This window comes from Onychomys torridus, chromosome 11, assembly GCF_903995425.1.
Source record: "Onychomys torridus chromosome 11, mOncTor1.1, whole genome shotgun sequence".
Taxonomy (NCBI): Eukaryota; Metazoa; Chordata; class Mammalia; order Rodentia; family Cricetidae; genus Onychomys; species Onychomys torridus.
The window spans coordinates 63,519,738-63,539,564 of record NC_050453.1 but is presented as its reverse complement, the minus strand read 5'-3'; the positions used below and the strand labels follow the sequence as shown (position 1 = coordinate 63,539,564).

The window sequence follows — 19,827 nt, the reverse complement described above, 5'->3', positions numbered from 1 at the left end:
AAGGGCATGTGCTACCACTGCCAGACTTCTGCTAAATGGCTTTCTATTAGCTCTGACCCCCAAGCAACTTTATTTATTAACTTACAAATAAAATCACATTTTAGCACAAATAAAATATCACCATATCTAAAAATCAACTTAATGAAGGATGTAAAGGATCTCTGCAATGACAAATTTAAACCTCTGAAGAAAGAGATGTAGAATGACACCCGAAAATGGAAAGACATCTCATGCACATGGAATTTTATAATTAATATTGGGGAAAAGACCATTCTATAAAAAGATATTTACAGATACAGTGTAATCCTAGTCAAGATCTCCATCTCATTCTTCATAGAAATTAAAAATAAATTGTCAGAAAGTTCATAGAGAACCACAAAAGACCCTGGATAGCCATATCAGAAAAAAAATGCTGAAGAGATTATCAATCCAGCATTCCAGATCTCAAGATATATCAAAGGGCCAAAGTAATAAAAACAATATGGTACTGATACCAAAACCAACATGTAGACCAATAGAACTAAATCAAAGACAGAAACACAAGTGCACATAACTTCAGACATGTAATATTTGAAAAAGATTTCAGAACCATACACTAGAGAAAAGAAAGCATCTTTAACAAATGGTGCTGGGAACTCTAGATATCCATGTACAGAAGAATGCAATTTGACCTGTATCTCACCATGGACAAAATCTTAATCAAATTGGACCAAACCCAGAAATCTGAAACACTGAAGCAGCTATAAGAAACCATGGGCAATAGCTTACATAATAGAGATGTCAGAAAGGACTTTTAACTAGTAATCCATTCACCCAAGAGTTAAGACCAACACTTGACAAGTAGAACTTCAAATAAAAACTTCCACACAGCTAAAGAAATAATCAACTGGGTGAAGCCCACAGAATGGAAGAGAATCTTTGCAAGCTGTATATATGGAGAGAATTGACATTTGGAATATATATAGAACTCAAAAAATAAAATAAAAAAAAAATCTACCCATTTTTAAAATGGGCTTGGGAACTTAACAGAGATTTCTCAAAAGAAGAAAAATAATGGCTAAGAAATATCTCAAAAATATTTATTGTCCCTAGCAATTAGGGAAGTGCAAATCAAAATAACTTTGAGATTTCATCTTACCCCAGTCTAAATGGTAAGCATCAACTAAACAAATGATAGCCAATGCTGGAGGGGATGTAGGGGAAAGGGAAGCCATTCACTGTTGATGGGATTGAAAACTGGTGTAGCCATTCTGCAAACCAGAGTGGAGAATTCTCAAAAAGCTAAAAATAAATAGCTCTTATACCCAGCTATGTACAACTAACTCCTTGACACTTATGTCAAAAGACTCGGCATCCTACTTGGTCAGCCATGTTCATTGCTGTTCTTTATTCACAATAGCTAGAAAATGAAAACAACCTAAATGTTCTTCAGCCAAGAAATGGATAATGAGAATGTGGTACATACACTACTTAAAGAAAAATGAAACTGTGGACTTTGTAGGTCAATTGACGGAACTAATAAAGATCACATTGAGGGAGGTAATCTAGACCCAGAAAGACAAACACAGTATGTTCTCTCTCATGGAGCTCCTAGCTCCAAATCTGCTGGTGTGAGTATATATCCTGGAGTAACTTCATAAACTAGGAAAGTAAAAGAAAGAGCATTGCCAGGGTTGGTGGAGAGCATTAGAGAGGGAAATAGCAGGGTATACATAATCTGATGGATAGAACGAGAAAATGAGGGACTCTAATTCAGGAAGGGAGGTAAATACAGAAGGAGGGTAAAAAGCAGCAAGGACATCTGAAAAAGTCATGAGGGATAATACTATTAACTATCAAAAATATCTATGACACAAATAAATTGGTATATACATATGCATATATATTTCAAATGAAATTTTCCCATCTGGGCTCACAATGCTCCCTCCCAGAGTCAAAGAACATCTAACAAAACCCCTAAAACCAGTCATGACAAGCCTTCTTCTAAGTTATTGGTTAGGGTTGTATAAGATACTCCCAAGACATTATAGACTATTGCTATTGCCTTTGGTTGCCTCCAAGAGCTGGAAAGTAAAGTCCTATTGTTAAAGATACCATGCTCAGCAAACACAGGACCCAAAGGCCCTAGTGCTGGAACTGACCTGAAGACCTCCTCCTGAGTCTTAGTTTTCATGGTACCAGAAGGAGCCGTGCCAGCTTCCAAAGGAGGGAGGCAACCAAGAGGCTTACACAGCTATGATGTCTCTGAACCACAAATAAGGAATGCTGAGAATAATCTTCCCCAGGAAAGAACACACCAATTGGTTACCCAGTACCAAATGGTCAACCATGAAAACATATACATATAAGTAATACTGCACAAACTACTGGACAGGTTTTGTTTTGTGCATTAGGTGTGTGTGTGTGTGTGTGTGTGTGTGTGTGTGTGTGTGTGTGTGTATACATGTGAGTATAAACAAATAATAAAAAGAAAAAAGGCTATGAATTTAAAAGAAAGCAAGATGGGATATATCATATTTTGGAGGGTTTGGGAAGAAGAAAGGGAAAGGAAAGATGATGTAATTATATCATAATCTCAAAGATTAAGAGAAATAATTTAAAAACAAAAAGATGGGCATGTCATGTGAGTGTCTTTCATCCTAGCACTCATCCTATAGTGGGATAGAAGTCGGGGTTTGTGGGATGTCTAGTTTAGGCATATGCAGAGAAAACCAACAAAAAGACCATGTGCCAAACAAGGTGAAAGGTGAGGACTGAGATGGGAGATTGTCACCTATACACACATGTATACGGGTACAAACAATCTTCCAGAAATGAAGAGAGAGGTTGGAATTTGAGACTAGCTTCATAGTTATGCCCAAGTGTTTCCAGATGTTTCAATCTCTCTCTGCTGCTGCTGCTGATATCCCAATCTGTGAACAAGACCTACCCATGTACAGTTGCTGCTATTCCTAAAAGTACTTAACTGCATCCTTGTTCTATAATGGACTCTAGTTTTCCTGGACCAATGTTAGTTCCTCCAGTCAGATTATGAACTCATCACGATGGAGCATCATGCTGTCTCCTCTCTGGGACTTGGCATCAGGACTTAGAAAAGAGCTGCTCAGGAAGATGAGGGCTGTACCAGGAGCAGCACCACCAAATAGACAGGATTGGGTGTGTGTGACCCAATATCAGGTTATCCAGGGAACAGAGTGGCTCAGCACCCAGATAGCCAGGGTGTAGGGTGGCTCAGCACCCAGATTGCCAGGGGTAGAAAGGAATGGTGATGGATCAATGCTTTTATTTCCATTTCAATGTTGTTGGCATGTCGTATGTGACTGTGGCCTGTGGTAAAGAGATATTTTGTCCCTCCAAAATAGTTTATTTTATGAAGAATGTCTTTTCTTTGAAAGGCCAGTGTTTATTACTAAGAGACTGCAAAGGACTAAGTGTCCTAATGCAGGCATGTCCACACTTTCTATTTACAGTTTTCCACTTCAGCATTATTAACAAATATTTGTAATCTTCTGACCTTTAACGCCTCTATTAACCTCACTCTTAGTAACACTACACGTTATTATTAAGATCTTGCTTTTAAGAGTGTCACTGATTAGTTCTTTCATGGACTGTGCTCTCACGGGTGGGCAATACTCCTCTTGGTGAGTTACTTTTATTCTTTTCCTAGAATTCCTTTTTCTATTCCTGAGAATATCTTTCATTTTTCTAAGTGTTTTTTTTTTTTTTAACTACCTTTAAGATAACTCACAGGAACTTAAGACAATGGGCATGCCTTCTACGTTCAAATGAGGGTTCCAACCCGACCTGACCCCTGAATCTTTAGGACCCATATGTAAGCAGGGACCGTGGGGAGGATGAATGAGTCTTAGTTGATTTAGGAAAAGCCCCCCTTTGGAGACAAGTTTTCAAGAAGGATATATTACTGTGTCTAAACTAAGGCATGGCTTAGCAAGAAGAGGAAGTGCAGGGTCTCCTTGATGAGAAGAAATAATACAGGTTGAAGCTGTATTAGCCTACAGGGGCACTGTAGGTTGAGGTTTTCAGTCTTCTGCCTTATCCTGCCTCCCTCTCTTCCTCTCTCTGTCCTTTTCTTTCTCCCTCATTCCATCTATTCCCTCCCTCCTCTCTCTCCCTCCCCCTCCATCCTTTCCTTCATTCTCTGACAGATTTTCTTGTATCTCATACTGGTCTTGAACCCCTTATGTAGCTGAAAATGACCTTTAATTTCTGATCTTCCTCTCCCAGATCCCTCATGCTGGGATTACAAGTGAGCATCATTGTGCCCAATGTATAGCATGATGGTCCTGTATATACAGGAGCAAATGATAAATGAGTGTAGATGTAACCATCTTGTTAAATAAGAAACACAGAGCCAATTGCAGAGTTAAAAGCCAAGAGGTCAGAGCAATAGCTGAGAGCTGAAAACCTTACCCTTCACTGCTGCTCTGTCTTTCCTCTCCACAAGAGAGCTACTTCCTGTGTCCTGTCTTTTATATAGACTTTCTGTTCTGCCTTCTCATTGGTTGTAAACCCAGCCACATGGCCTCCTCATCACTGCCTGTCTGTACAGACCTCCAGGTCTTCTATAGTTAGTATTGAGATTAAAGGTGTGTGTCGCCATGCTGGCTGCATCCTTGAACACACAGAGATCCTGCCTAGCTCTGCCTCCCAAGTGCTGGGATTAAAGGCGTGCACCATCACCGCCCAGCTTCTGCTATGGCCTGCTCTGACCCCAAGGTAACTTTATTAATATATTAATATTATATTAATATACAAAAAAATCACATTTTACAAATAAAGTATCACCACAAATGAGCATTCTACCAGCTGACAGACATACACACCCAGCCCAACTTCATACTCTTTCAAAAGTGTATCAAATCTTTGCTGTCAAATTCTACTCTTTCTAACTTACTTTTCTAGATTAGAATTGCAAACATTTAATCAAATTAAATGTATTAATTGTAAATGCTGACCATGTGCTGGTCAGAAGTAGGTTGGTCTGGGGTTTACAGTTTGAGCAGGATACAAAGAATATCTGTGAGGTGACAGGGATTCAATTTGTGTGCTATTTTGTTTGTTTGTTTTGTTTTGCTTTTGTTTTTAGAGACAGGGTGTTTCTAGGTAGTCTTAGCTGTCTTGGAACTTTCTATGTATACCAGGTTGGCCTCTAACTCACTGAGATCCACCTGTCTCTGCCTCCCAAGTATGGGATTAAAGGCACGTGCCACCATTATCTGACTGTGTGTGCTATTTTTTAAGTGTCTTCATGGTGCATACAAGTTTCCATCATGGTACAATGTTAATTTCAAACTATTCATTTTTAAAAGTCTTATTATTTTTTTCTTGGTCATAGGCACTTGGCTAGTTGAGAGCCTTGTAATAATGAGCCTCTAGTGAAAAGGGTGTTAAAAATAATTTTTGAAGCTTAATTGGGGGAAAATGAGATCCTTCTTAGAGGAAAATGTCACTATCTGGATGATAAAATATGTTCAAAATTAACATGGAGTATATGAGGTACTGGGAAATGCAAGGTTATAATTTTGGTTTTTAACATGTGTGACACGAAAGGCAGAACTCTAGATGGAATTCTAGGTCGATTCCACCACTGTTGATCTTGGATGAATCAGAGGACATTGGTTTTTTGTGATTGTTGTTTGTTTGTTTTGTTTTGTTGTAGAGATGAGGTACTGTGTAAGACATCACAGAGATCGCTTCCATTCTAGACTTCTGGAGGGAGTAGACCTGTGAAGGGACAAAGTGTTCTAAAGAGGAAACTGCTTTATTTAAGATTTACTTGATCTTCTATTTATTTATTTGCCTGCTTATTTTTATATTTTTATATTTTTATACTTTCATGAATATAATAAATAAATATACTTTGTGTGTGTGTGTGTGTGTGTGTGTGTGTGTGTGTGTGTGTGTGTACAGTTGCATGCTTGTGTACATGTGTGTGTACCCATGTGGAGATTAGAGAGCAAGGTTGAGTGTTGGCACTGAGGTGCTTTCCACTTTTTTTTTCTTTTGAGACAGAGACTCCTAGTGGACTAGGACTTGACCATGAAGGCTAGGCTAGCTGAAGAGTGAACTCCAGGAGTCCACATGTATCTGCCTCTCATCTCATCATCCCTGGATTTGTGAGCACATACTGCTGCATCCGGTTTATATGTAGGTTCTGAGGACCAATTTCAGGTCCTCACTTGTCCAAGACAGTCCTACCTGTTACTCTTTGGACATTACAGATTCCTTAGGTTGCCGGGTGGTGGTGGCACATGCCTTTAATCCCAGCACGTGGGAGGCAGAGGCAGGTGGTTCTCTGTGAGTTCGAGGCCAGCCTGGCCTACCAAGTGAGTTCCAGGAAAGATGCAAAGCTACACAGGGAAACCCTGTCTCGAAAGAGAAAAAAAAAAAAAGATTCCTTAGGACATGCAAGGGTCAGTCAGTCTATAAAAGTGTTAAGAAGCAAATCTCAGAGTATCAAGAATGAAGCAATTCATAACAAGTATTTTAATATGATTTATTTCAGATAGAAAACCAGAAAGTAACTCTAGATGGAAGCTACCTCATATAATTGGCTGATGATGACATACAACATGCCCAGCTGCAGGCAGGCAGGGTATGGTTCTAGCCATGTTTTCAGGGGAAGAGAGAGACACCAGAAAGTAAGATGACTGTGCTTTGGATTCTCTTGGACTGGTTAGTGGTGAGCTGGCTCTCGCTCTCAGATGAGATGCTTCACCATTGGCTGTGTCCTCCATAAGGAGTTCTTGGAAGCACCCTGACTTCCATGTCCTTCTCTGCTGTAATATCGTGAGCTGTCAATGTCTGAGTCCCATCTGAAACGCCACGACTACTCTAGGAATCAGGTTCTCACCCTCATGAGATTAACCATGATAAACATACTTTTTTTTTCATTGAGTCTATTGCTCAATATTTATTACAACTTGAACTTAAAAGTATAAATGATTACAGCTGCATTTATTTTCATTTAATAGAAAGTTTGATTTTGGAAAGTTCAATTAATCCACACTTATAAAGATAAATAATAATACTTTCAAATTTATTGTTAATTTACATTTAAGAGATTTTAACTATATCCTTGCTGCTTTTAATATTAAATTACCTAAGTGTATTTTAAATAAAATACTTATTGTTTTTCTATTTTTGATGTTTTCATGATAAAATTAAGATTTCAAGAATGACAGGTGTATTTTAAGAGATGTAAACAGTCATTTTTTGACCCATTTTCTCTGAATACTTGGGTATATGTGAAAAATTAAAGACTATACAACTTCTCAAGAAAGCTTTTTATAACATTACTGATATATAAGCAAATATTTTTCTAATTCATGAAATTCTACAATGTTTCATTTACTATCCTTATTCCCTACATTCTTCAAGATTTTGCTCAAAGTATCTGAAATAATGCTCTCTCTTTACTCTGATGAAAGCTCTAGAATAAAGATTTTTCACCCAAACCAAGCTCACACAGAAAAGAAAGTAATGCAAATGATCATTTCAGCCTGTAGGCAGGGAGACATGCATGGACTCCAAGCTCTACTGATCTTCCACAGGAAGAAGCCTCACAGAGTAGCCAAGAGGAAAAACTGAAGTCATACTGTTTGGGTTCCTGTCATGTCTCTGTCAAATGCAAATTATAGAGTCTTGGATGGAACTTCCACAGTTTAATTTTCTACTCAAAATTGGAGTTATTATCCAGAGCAGTTAACTCACAGGGTGGACTTCATAACTCAGGTCCTTCCCATGGATCGAATAGCATACAAACTGTTCAACTGTTTCAATGTTATGGTCCTTGGGGTAGTATGGGCATGACACCCAAGGAGACACAATAGTAAAATAAGATCTTGTGATTTTCTTCTTAAAATACAAACCTATATTATGTATCCAGCTATGCTAAGAATAGTTGTATTGTTAAAAAATGTAAGGAAGGAGAAGACAATGGAGGTAAGGAGACTTACAAAGGCTCCTTAGGGAGGAGATGATCAGAGGGGAGAGGCATTGTGAAGGCAAAGTTGATTGTTTTATTGAGATTTATTGGTAAGGGATCTACCTGGTTCACACAGGTAGCAACAGCCTCCCAGTTTAATGAGTTCTTAATTAAAGTATTTTGCCAACTGGATTTTTAAAACTATAGTCTATACATTATTCAGAGGGTTCACTTTTCAGCCTGCTAATCATAAGAATTTTCAAGATGTGAAAATCTTTATTGTTCTCCCTGATATTGGTCCCAGTTCTGTCCCAGTGCTGAGTCCATTGGTTTGCAATGGAGAAATTCTGGCATGACAGTAGCAGACTATGTACAGAGTCAGGTGTGTAATACTAGAGTTGGAAGAAGTTTTGCAATGCAGGGGTTTGTGTTTATAATGCTTAGACAAATTACAGATGGTTTGGGATATATGTATTTCTTTATTCAAAGGAATTAACTATTCTGCATTTTTTAATTGTTATGCAAGGCCTCATCCCCTGTTCCTTTCAGTGACTCTCAGAGCCCTCCTTTGAAGCTGAATTAACATGTTCACTCTAAAATGATTTGCAAATTTTTGGTAGTTTTTTTCATTATTATTATTATTATTATTATTATTATTATTATATTTGTGTTATAATTTTACACATCAGCCATTGGTTCCCCTGTCCTCCCCTCTCCCGCCCCCACCCCCACCTTCACCTCCATTCCCATCTCCAGGGCCAAGACTCCTCTGGGGATTCATGATTTGCAGATTTTAAGTAGCATACCCTAACAAGAACATGGAGTACAGCAAGGCCTTCCTCTTCCCTTCTGGCAAATGCACAAGGGTGTGTGATTTACTTTAGAGATACGGAGTTCTTTCTAGAAAGACTAAAATAATCATTGCGCATGTGCCCTGTTCTCCCTTTGAAGGAGCTGTCAGCGCTGGAGCTGTCAGCGCTGCAGTTTGTGGCTGGGCTCTCACAGGACTGTGGTATTTTCAAGGCTAGTTCTTGTTTTTCTTAGGAAGCCACATTCTGAATCAGCAGAAATGAAGGGCTGTCTTGCCTGATCCTCCCACCCCAGTTCCCAGGCATCCTGTGAAGAGGCCTACACTCCAGTGACCACTTTGCTTCCTGTTCTCAACAGGAACACCTGTTTCTCACTGTCCCCTTCGGTTTCCTCCTCAGGCCTCTTCATCTCAACAATGGTTTTGCAGCCTCCTGAACCCTCTTGCTTCCTTCCAATTCCTGCTTATTGGCTGTAGGGAAATGTTATCATTATCTTTCCCTTCTCAGCTGATGAGGAGAAGTATTTTGTAATAGTGCTAAGATTTGTACCTGGTGACAGATGAGTTTAGGACCCAACCTTTCCCCCAGCTTCCAAGTATCTCATTGTTGTTGAAGGGAAAGAGGGAGTACAATAGATGGCGTGTGTACATCCTTAGGAAGGATCTAAAATTAACATGTAAAATTAAAACAATCGCATCAACTATTTTTGTTTACTATCTTTAAAGCCTTTAAAATTAATCACAGGGACCATCTGCAGTCAGCATAAAAATGTCTACATAGCTCCTCCTCCTCTCTATAACAACACTACCTGATGTATATCACCTTTACCTTTGACAGTTTTTCTTAATTAAGTATGTTCTTTGATGATTTCACTCATGCATATACTACATTCTTACACTTTCAGCCTCTCTTATCTCAGTCCCACCCCGTCAAGTCCCTTTTCCATGAACATTCCTTCCTCTTGTTCATGCCCTTCTGTTTTTTAAATGCACTGAGCTTAACCAGGGACATCTGTGTCACCACAGCTCAGGTGCCCTTTAGAGCTTTGTGTGTCTACAGCTGAGGACAATGACTTCCCTCTTGCCAGAATCTTCTAGTTCAGCACAGAGGAATAAGTGCCCCTTGAGCCCATCCTCCATCCACAGCAGTTGTTGACTGGGCCAGCCTTATGTACGTCCAGTGCAGGTGACCACAGCTGCTGTGAGTTCAAGGGGCAAAGGCTGCTGTTAATGTTTTCTAAGTTACTTTTTCTGTAGGTTTTATCTTAGTAAAAAAAAGTTTTGAAATAGCAACCATGTTTGCTTTTCCTCCTAATTATTACTATAATAGCAGATCTTTCTCCATCATAATTTTTATCCTGATCACAGTGATACTAGCAGGCAATTAGGGAAGACTGACTCCCATTTAGCTCCTGTCATGGTTTCCATATACAATGAATTCCATCTTGCAATGTTCTAAAGACCAGAAGGACTCTTAGACTAAAACTGTCTTAGAAGCCACGCTTTCTGGACAGAGGGCATTTCTGCCTTTGAACTCCCTGTAAACTCTGTTCTTTGTCTTCTTACTCCTACTTTCTCTCTTTTTCTGGTCACTTTCTCACCCCCCCCCATCGCCTCAGGGCCTTTTCTCTCAACAGTAATGGTTTTAATTTTATGAAGAGTAAAAAATGTTAGGTCATTTCTTTTCACTAATTCTTCCTTCATTCTACCTTTAGCTTTTAGCCAAATGTCCACAAAACAAACAGGAAGAACTTCTCAAAATGGGCTAGGAAATGAGATCATAAGACAATAAACCCAGTAAGCCATGCTCCTATACTTCTTTAAGCACATAATTATTGGCTGCCAATTGCTCTGTAAATCTGTATTCAGACTTATTTTTATTCTGAATGTTGCTTTGTCATTTTTTGATCTATGGTGCAGTTACTCAGGAGCAATAGAAAACCTATCCATGGATGGACATTTTCTAATTGATTAAATTAAATGAATTAAATTTGGAAACTTTTTGACATGTGTCCAAATTTCACATAATTACTTCTAATTGCAGGAATTATTTTTTAGCTATCAAATCTGCTGTATATACACACATCTTCCTGCCAAATTGTATTGCATAGTACTCTGCCAAGAGAGTCACAATATGGCTAAAATTAAGCTTCATTAGGTGTAACAGGATGAGATGCAATTTGATTCTTAAAGCTGACTGTAAGTGCTGGAAGATAGATTTGCTTTTCTTCGGTCTATCAAGTTAAAAGAAAAATACATTATTTTTCAAATCCCAGTGGCAAAAGGTAACTGAAATAATTCATGTAGCTTCTCAAAGGAAAAGAACTTCCTGCTTAAAACTGTGCTATTATTTATCTTTACCCTTCATCTGTTTGACTCCCTCAGTCTGTAGAAGAGGCCCTTTTATTTTAGCAGAAGGTGGATTGAGTTTCTGCCAAGTCAGTGTACTCCTTAAATGGATATGTCAGAGGCAATATTGTTTCTGAAAAATCATTTAGAAAGCAGCATTTTTACATAAGTAGGCTCTTTCATTAGTTTTGAATTAAATTTGAGCAATTGCTGTTTCTGTTATGGCTGCTTCTTGGAGAGCCCAGGCACCGAGGGCTCCCCACGTCCTTGAGTCTAATGTCCTTTGGGGTTTATAGTGGCTGTGTCAGGCTTGGAAGATTGGAATGGATGTAACATGTCTGTCTAAGCTGTTGGTGGAGGTTGATGATATTCACAAAATCAAATATTTTGCATAAAGTCAACCAGAGATTGAAAGTTTAATTTGTATGATGATGATGTGGAAAGAAAGCAAAATAATGTAAGTTTCAGGGTGTCCCAAGAAATGTCTTTGGTTTCCATTTCTGGCCTTGAAAATGCTGGGGAAAAATTTATAGTGATTAATTCCTCAGATGCTTCTCTTTGTCCTGAAGATAATGTGCACTTCATTATGCCCTGACAGAATTACATATGCTGCTTTGTGAATTTTGGAAGAATGTCTTGGTTTTCTTTCATCTAATAATAGTTATATTAAAAGAGAAACATCCATTAGCTATGATGATAACGTTTTCCCCTTAGGCAAATGACTCCTTGTTTATAAACTAAAGGGGGCTATAGAGATATTAATTACAATTAGCAAAATAATACTTTCCAATTTCATTTTAATTCCTATTAGAAGGGTTAAAACAAACAGATTAAATCTTGCAGAATGTTGGGATGGGAGTGGGATTCTATCATAAATTTTTGGACCATATTATTTTGTTAATTCAAATTAGCTTGGATTCTAGCTGATTTAATTTTAAATAATAAATTGTAAAGGTGTTCATCATTCCAAATATATTATAGTTAGTAGTGTAATTTTTGTGGTAGTCACATGGCCCACCACCCCAGGAAGTTTTCTTCTGACCTATATATAGTCCATTTTCTTTAGGTTTGTGTCCTCTGCTGAAATCACCTTCCCTTAAGGAAAACAATGAACTTTATTCCTTTATAGAATTGAGAACAGCACACATTTTATAACATAGGGTGTATTGCCTACCAGCCTCTATTTTGCCCTTTGTTAATTAGCATTCTGCTCATTGAGTTATTCATCATTTAAGGAAACTTTGCAATCATTAGTAACAGACTTCAACATTTCTTGTAGGGCAGGTCAATTTAATCATTTCTTACTGCAAATGAAAAATTCCAGGTTAGGTACCAGAATATTCAAAATATTAATTACTGCCAAATATGAGCAATCACTTAAAATACAGTAATGTATTCCTCAGAATTGGGAAAGTCTCTGATCCATAGAGATCAGGCTTTAACCTAGTTAAAAGTTTGCAGTGTTTTAATATTTGGGGATCCTTGGAGCGGTTTGAGAGAACTGAAGGTGTAATCTGCAGAGCCCGAGCAGCCTGTGAGACCTGGGCACCTTCAGTCCAGCAGGTGTCAGTGCCTGGGTGGCACAAAGCTTCCAGGTGACAAAAGCCAGTTGGGGGAAAATGCAGAAATAAAGGTGTTTTTTTTTTTTTGTTTGTTTTTTTGTTTTTTTGTTTTTGCTGAGTCGGGATTCATGGTGTTTGAGAGAGTTAGTTAACAGTCATTTCAGAGGCAAGAGTGCCTTGACTAGGTTAGCAGCGATTCTTATGTCAAACATTCTAGCTAGACTTGGACCCAAGATAAAGGAAGGCTCAATAACATATGGACTCTATACATCACCCACTTCCAGCAAGGGATGTCTCCACCCACTTATTCCCTAAGATACTGTAATCTGAATATCTATACTCATTAGTAGGGAGTAAAAAGTAGTTAGTCTTCTGGGACAGAGGAAATTTGGGATTCACTATGTCTTTTTCAGAGGGCTACATCTGAACATAGGTTAGAATTCTGAGGTAGTAATATAAAGAAAGGCTTGGGGTCTAGTTTAAAGGGTTAAATTGGGCTGGAGCATTCATGGGTTCCTTGGACCTATCCTATCTCTGGCTACTTCTCATAGACTGCCCTTCATACAAAGGCTATCCTGGTACAAAGAGCCACATCTGTCTTGACTTGTGCCTTCATTTTCATAGAAAGAAAATGAAAGACAGATGGAAGTACGTTTGTTTCCTAGCCAAAGGCTCAGATTCTGCTATCCTCTGAATTTGATGATGAAATTGTACAAACCTTCTGAGTCCTTGGAGTTTAGTTTTTCAGTCAAATTGATTAATTAAACTCAGTTAGCCCTAAAGCTGACATCCAGGGCTCACAGTCAATAGGTATAGAGGCATCCTGTGTTCACCCTTCTCCAGGGTTCTGAAGCTGCTAAGTGCTTTGTGATGTATTCATCATTTATCTCTGGAGCAAATGTGTCCTGGGGTAGGACTTGGGGTCATGAAAGAACTAGGCTGACCCAGACACATTGATTCGGTGCCTAAGTGCAGCATCTTAGACATGTCACCATGGCTGGAGGAATTTATTGATATGCATTAAGATCGACTGTCCATCAAAGCAGCAGGTGCTGAAGAAAAATGACTGTTTTGACAAATGGTTTCACCCTATCCCTGAGTCTCTGATATGTCACCCTAAAGTTCCCAAGGAAATTATTCCCTGCTCTTTTTTTCCAGGTAATAGTGACTATCTCTACTTTCAAATCTTACATTGCTTGCATCACCTAATAGTCTACTATTTGACAGTTAAGCATTTATGAATGAGGGCTTCAGGGAATTTAACCCTTACCCACTTGCTACCCTCAACTTCTCTTCAAAATGAAACAAACAGGTCTATTTTAAGTGTGGCTGTGGTGTCCTGACAGATTCAGCTGCAGGGCACGTTCCCTTTTCTAACTGCACTTCAGCTAAGAGCCTTTCCTGCCAGGCATTCTGGGAGCTTCACATGAGATTTACCAAGATTTCACCATGTGCCTGATAGACACTTGGCTGGTGGACTGGATAGTGTTGGCTACTGTGCCAAGCGTCAGATGCAGAGAGATGGTAGCATACCACTGATTCACCTTAGCTGTTTGGGGCCTTTTCAGCGCTGGCATCTGGTACTTCATCTGGATGGTGTTGAAAGGAGAGAGACATGGTAACAGAAAGAGGGCAGAAGCCCATCCTCGACATCTTGCTGGGCTCCTGGATACCTGTGCAGTTGGGACCCAACCCCAGTGGAATGGGGTTCTATGGGGAGAAGGTCTTGGACCATCCTACTCTCTTTGTCACTCCGCCATCAAGGACACAGTGTTAACACCAGCTGTGATGTGGGTCACTGTATACTGACTGTCAGCTTTTCTGAGTCAACATACAGACACACAGACACACAGACATGCAGATGTACAGACACACAGATATGTAACTCGCCCATATACAGCATGTTTCATGAAACAGATTTGTTCCTTACTGGCAGGTGGCCAGGAACAAATAAAGTTTAACTTTCCCTGAGCCAGTCTTCCAAGGTACAGAAAGTACATACATGTATGCTCGGCTCTGCATGCCTCCACTGAAAGTGGCCTACTCCAGGTTTTATACATTGGGGCACGTGGCATAGTATCCAAGGATGCCTTGTTGAAGGGTCACTAGTATACAGTCAGACCTTTTTTGGCCAGTTCCTCTCTTCTATCATGATGCTGAATTTCTAACATATTCAGTAGCTATTCTTCAGAGTGATAGGCAAGCAGTTGAGGGAGAGCATGGTCAGCCTAGGGAGACTCAAGTGTCTCATGTATAATGGACACTATGGAATTTCAAGCAAAAACTTCACCTAATGAAGTGGTTCACAGAATAAATTCAGAAGCCAGCCTGCCTAGTTCCAGATCTTATCTCCACTATTCCCCTGGCTAAGCTTGAGGGCAAGTGAGCTAAGATTGTTTTAGAGGGTTTTTTTTTAATTATTATTATTTTTTAATTATGTCTGTGTGTGTGGCATATGTACATGTAAGTGCAATGCCCATACAGGCCAGAAGAGGGTGTCAGATTACTTGGAGCTAGAGATACAAGGGGTTCTAAGTCAGTCAATGGGTTCTGGAAGCAGAATTCTGCACTTTGATTCCTGAGCACTTTCTCCAGCCTGTGAGCTAACATTTCTATAGTGTAGTTCTTTTATTTTAAGACTAGAGATATTAAGAACAGGAATCTCAAAGAGAAGCTACCCAGGCCAAAGTTGTCAGTCTCTGTTTGATGTGATGACCCATGCTTGGTGTGCATTACACATGCTTAGTAAATGGTTAGACTAATCAGCTGCCATGCCTACTTCCTTCTGGTCTGTTGCAGGAGTTCCTTTCTATGCTTGTGGGAATAAATGCCAACACACATGAGAGCCAAGAAGTACACCTCCACATTAAGACCTCTGGCCTTGTTATGTTTATGTATGGGACACTCAGATGCCTCTCCTTCCCTCCTTCCATTGTCTGTTAATCTCTTGCCTGACTTAATCTTGTTGGTAGAGAGTTCCTTGAACACAGACACTACCCAAGTGTGGCTAGTTTCAATGGTGACTCAGTGGTTTAGCATGGCTGAGTTGTTTACTCAGCAGATGTGTGTCTGTGTAGCTTGCCTTACTCTGAATCCAACTGTCTCATAGATCTATCTCTAATTTTGGTTCACATCCCACTGACAACTGTAATATGATCTTATTACTTCCCTTATCAATAATCCTGGACAGATTCCCTAACTCCCCCAATATCTGCTCTCTCCTCCTTTCCCTGCCCCCACTCCATGACATACATTTTTTTCACATTCACACTGGCAATTTAACTTGGCCCTTGACTTTCATTTTAAGTCAAAACTATTCAATTTGATACACTTTAAAATAATTAATTGTAGCCGGGCAGTGGTGCACGCCTTTAATCCCAGCACTCGGGAGGCAGAGGCAGTTGGATCTCTGTGAGTTCGAGGCCAGCCTGGATTACAAGCAAGATCCAGGACAGGCATGAAAACTACACAGAGAAACCCTGTTTTGTAAAACCAAAAGAATTAATAATAATAATAATAATAATAATAATAATAATAATAATAATAAATTGTAAATAAAATATTGATGTTGTTTTCATAATCCTTTCATTTGCTTTCACAAACGAATTAGACTGTGGCTTTGCTCATCAGAACCCCCAGCCCAACTCACAAGCCTGTTTCTTTTTCCATGCTTTCTCTTTTGCTGTTGGCTTGATTCTTATTCAAAGCTCCTCTGCTCAGAGTTGTGACGGATTGCAACCTTCACTACATCTGATGCTTCCCTACCCAGAGAGCAAGGAAGCAAAAGAGGTGGTGTGACATACCACCCAGTCCCTTCACTCCACTTCCCACCTTTGAGGCATTTTCAATCTGTTCAACTGGATACAAATGACATGTAGGAAATATTTACAAAATAGTACAAGCCAGTCAATAGATAAAACTTCCTGAATCGAAGCTACTGCTCACGAAATTTGGAATGTCTTAAAACTTTTTCAATCCAAGGCAACTCTGTGCAGAAAAGTAAACAGTTTTATATTTGGATGTTCTTTCTGATGTACATTTTTGAGAATTAGTACATATTCATGGTACTGAAAAACATGTTTTATTATGAGGCTTGAATGCATGCATCTCAGGTGCTAGGATCACACTCCACCCTCCCATTCTGCTAGTTATTTTTCTATTCTTAAATATCGCCTCTTTGTTTTTATTATTTTTATTTATATTTATATTTTATATATATTTATTTTATTTATATTTTATAATTATTATATTATATTTATTATTTATTATTATTTTTAATGTGGCTCACACAGTTCATAGCTGGGTAGGCTGATGACAACTTTGCTCCCCATGATGCTGTGCCCAGAACCTTCTACCATGATGCCAACTAGCCAGTAAGGGATGAAGCTTGCAGGTTGAGACCAGCTTGATTTATCCTGTGACTCAAGTATGTGATGTCTTCATCAATAGCATGTTCCCATCAAGTCTTGGAGGGTAAATAAGAGCAATGACAGCAGTCTTTATCTTGGGGGTTTACAGGACCCTTTTTTATCTATGAATATGGATATGTATTCAGACATTTCTGCAGTAGTAGGTCCCCATATGGCATTTTCAAAGGTCTTCAAGTTTTCCTTTTCTATACACCCTCCTCCATCCTTCCTGCCCTTCCCACTTCACACATTCCTTCTCGTTCCATTCCACTATTCCCTGTTCACCCTTCTGAGAATCTGCATTCGATTCCCCTTTCCTTGGAATCTCCCTTTCACCACTCTTCTCTTGATGGACACCTGAGTCCATGCTACAATTCATCTGTGCTAAATACTGCCGCGGTAGACTTAGACCTGTGTCTTTAATGTGATATTTTCAGGGGCTCCTGTTCCCATTGTTAACTTTACACAAAGGCCAGGAACTTGTGTTTTCCTCCATTGCTTGTGTTCTTGTGGTGCTGAGGTCGGTCTGAAGGCAGAGGACCGTGAACACCACTGAAGGACAGATAGTCACTGTACCCTGAGGAGACCCAGCCCAGGCCCCCATCTACACATCTAGAAGTATTTCCTCTTTGAATCCCTGAACCTCTGGGTAACCCCGTTAGGAAAGTTCCTCCTCAAGCCAAAACCGCAGTCAGGGTCCATTTTTTCTTCTTATTCGAAGAACCATTTTTCTTCTGTCTTTGCCAGCTCCACCCCTCAGGGGAGTCACAGCAGTAGATTGGTTATGCTAAACACTGCACCTTAGGGGTTCAATTTTGATGTTTTTCACAGTGACCCAGTCATTTATATTGTTAAGATAGACTCTTCTTGAAACTTCACCAAGACATTTAATTCTGTTTTAAATCATACCTCTGGATAATTTGTGTCTGTGATATTTCCACTGCTCTCTCGAATTCCCTGGGAATGCTTTGCAATGCAGGGATCTCAAGTGCGTGCCCTCTGTCTCTGTCTTTTTCTTTACTCATCCCAAAGACTAATAATGTAGAACTAAACATTCCTGTTAGAGAATGTTTGTCTTGATTGCATATACTCTCAAGAATCATAAACCTGATAAGGATATGATTTTAGGAAAGTCCAAAGAATGTGATATAGGCATTTATGTTTTTGTCCTTTAGTCTCTAGGCCTGTGGAAAGTACATTATGTTTGGGACCTGCCCCCTCAGCCTCCCAGCTCTGCAATGTCCCTTGCTCGACCGCCTGCATAGTATCTTCTTGGTCATCCTGGGGCCCGTGTGTTCATGAAAACTGCCGTGATCCTCAGGGGAAGAAAGGTGAGTCCATGCTTCATTCACATCCAGTTTACACATTACTCTGCAGCAGACTAAGCCAGCTTAAGCCAACATTTGTTTGTATTTAGATAACTGGCTCGGGCTTGGCAGCATTTAGTTATTAGGGAGGGAGCTAAGGACATTACTGTGGAGCACAGAATCTGACCTTGATTGACTTTCATATTAAACTCATAGCTGAATAAATGACTGTTACTCAATTGGAAATAATATTGGTCCTACTGTCGCAGTTGGTAGAGTGCTAGCCTAGCATGCATAAAGCCCTGGATTCAACTTGTAGTATCACATCAAACCAGGCTTGTTAGTATATGCTTTAACTAGGGTAGTAAAGACAGGATAACTAGAATTTCAAGGTCATTTTTGGCTACATAATGAATTTGAGGTTAGCCTGGCCTACATGAGACACTGTCTCAAATAAAAATTAAAAAAAATCTAACTTACTTTTTCATATAAGTGATGGTTACACTGAGGTCCTTAGACATGATTCATGTAATCACACCAGAAACCAACTATTTTTGTTATTGATTTATTATCAGTTTTCTACATTTAGCATTTGGTCTTATATTTTACATTTTAATAAAGGACATGATATATGTGTGTGTGTGTGTGTGTGTGTGTGTGTGTGTGTGTGTGTGTGTGTTGGTTAGTGTTTATTGCCCTCAGGCTTAAAGTAACATCTTCATTATTTTTATTTAGTTAGCCATTGCAATCCTGTTTTCTCCATTTTGTATTTAAAATGTCCATCCCCACCCCTACAAGTCCAGAGGTACCTTGCCATCTGTCACTGGCATTTCAGCTTCCACATGTGTCTTTCTCCTTGCATGTTGTGCTAAAAGAATCTATTCCTTTTATTAATATGAGGAAAAATAAGAACCAATGGCTTCCCAGATGGTAGGTTGTGTTTGCTCAGCTATAATCTTACTTTACATGCAGAGAAACAACACATGTCCAACTGTTGGGTGCAGTGATCCTTTATGCTTCCTGTCTGTGCAAGAAAATGCCATAGCCACTACAATCTCACATGACTGTCATCTGTGCCTTGCCCCAGGCACAGACGTGCCCATGTTCATGGCCCAGGCTTGCAGGGATTTCATTTTGCTCTGACTCTTATTACAAGTAAAAAGAGGAAGAACAGTATTGAATCTGGGACAGGAGAATGCTAACTTTGATTTCCTTTTTTTTTTCAACAACTTCTAGAAATCAATGTCTTAATAGGTCCTGGCAGGCTGAACTAATATTCAGTATATTATTATGTATAACATGAATATTCTCACAAGTTTCTGTTTCAAACACTGCCTTCACTGCTGGGACTACTGTTTTTGAGTGCTGTAGAACCTTGGAGTTGAGAGGAATAGCAAAGACTGATGAGTATCTGGGGACACATATTTGAGGACTCTAGATCGGC

At 39.3% G+C, this 19,827-nt stretch overlaps 1 protein-coding gene across 2 annotated transcripts in view; it reads left to right on the top strand.

Annotated features, from left to right (window-relative positions):
* The window catches only part of Thsd7b (thrombospondin type 1 domain containing 7B), an 837,148-nt gene that overhangs the window by 355,464 nt on the left and 461,857 nt on the right, over positions 1 to 19,827 (top strand). For both annotated transcript variants that reach the window (XM_036202865.1, XM_036202864.1), the window contains exon 6: positions 18,252 to 18,407. In XM_036202865.1, coding sequence (XP_036058758.1) covers positions 18,252 to 18,407 — 156 coding nt within the window. The remainder of the gene's footprint in view (positions 1 to 18,251; positions 18,408 to 19,827) is intronic.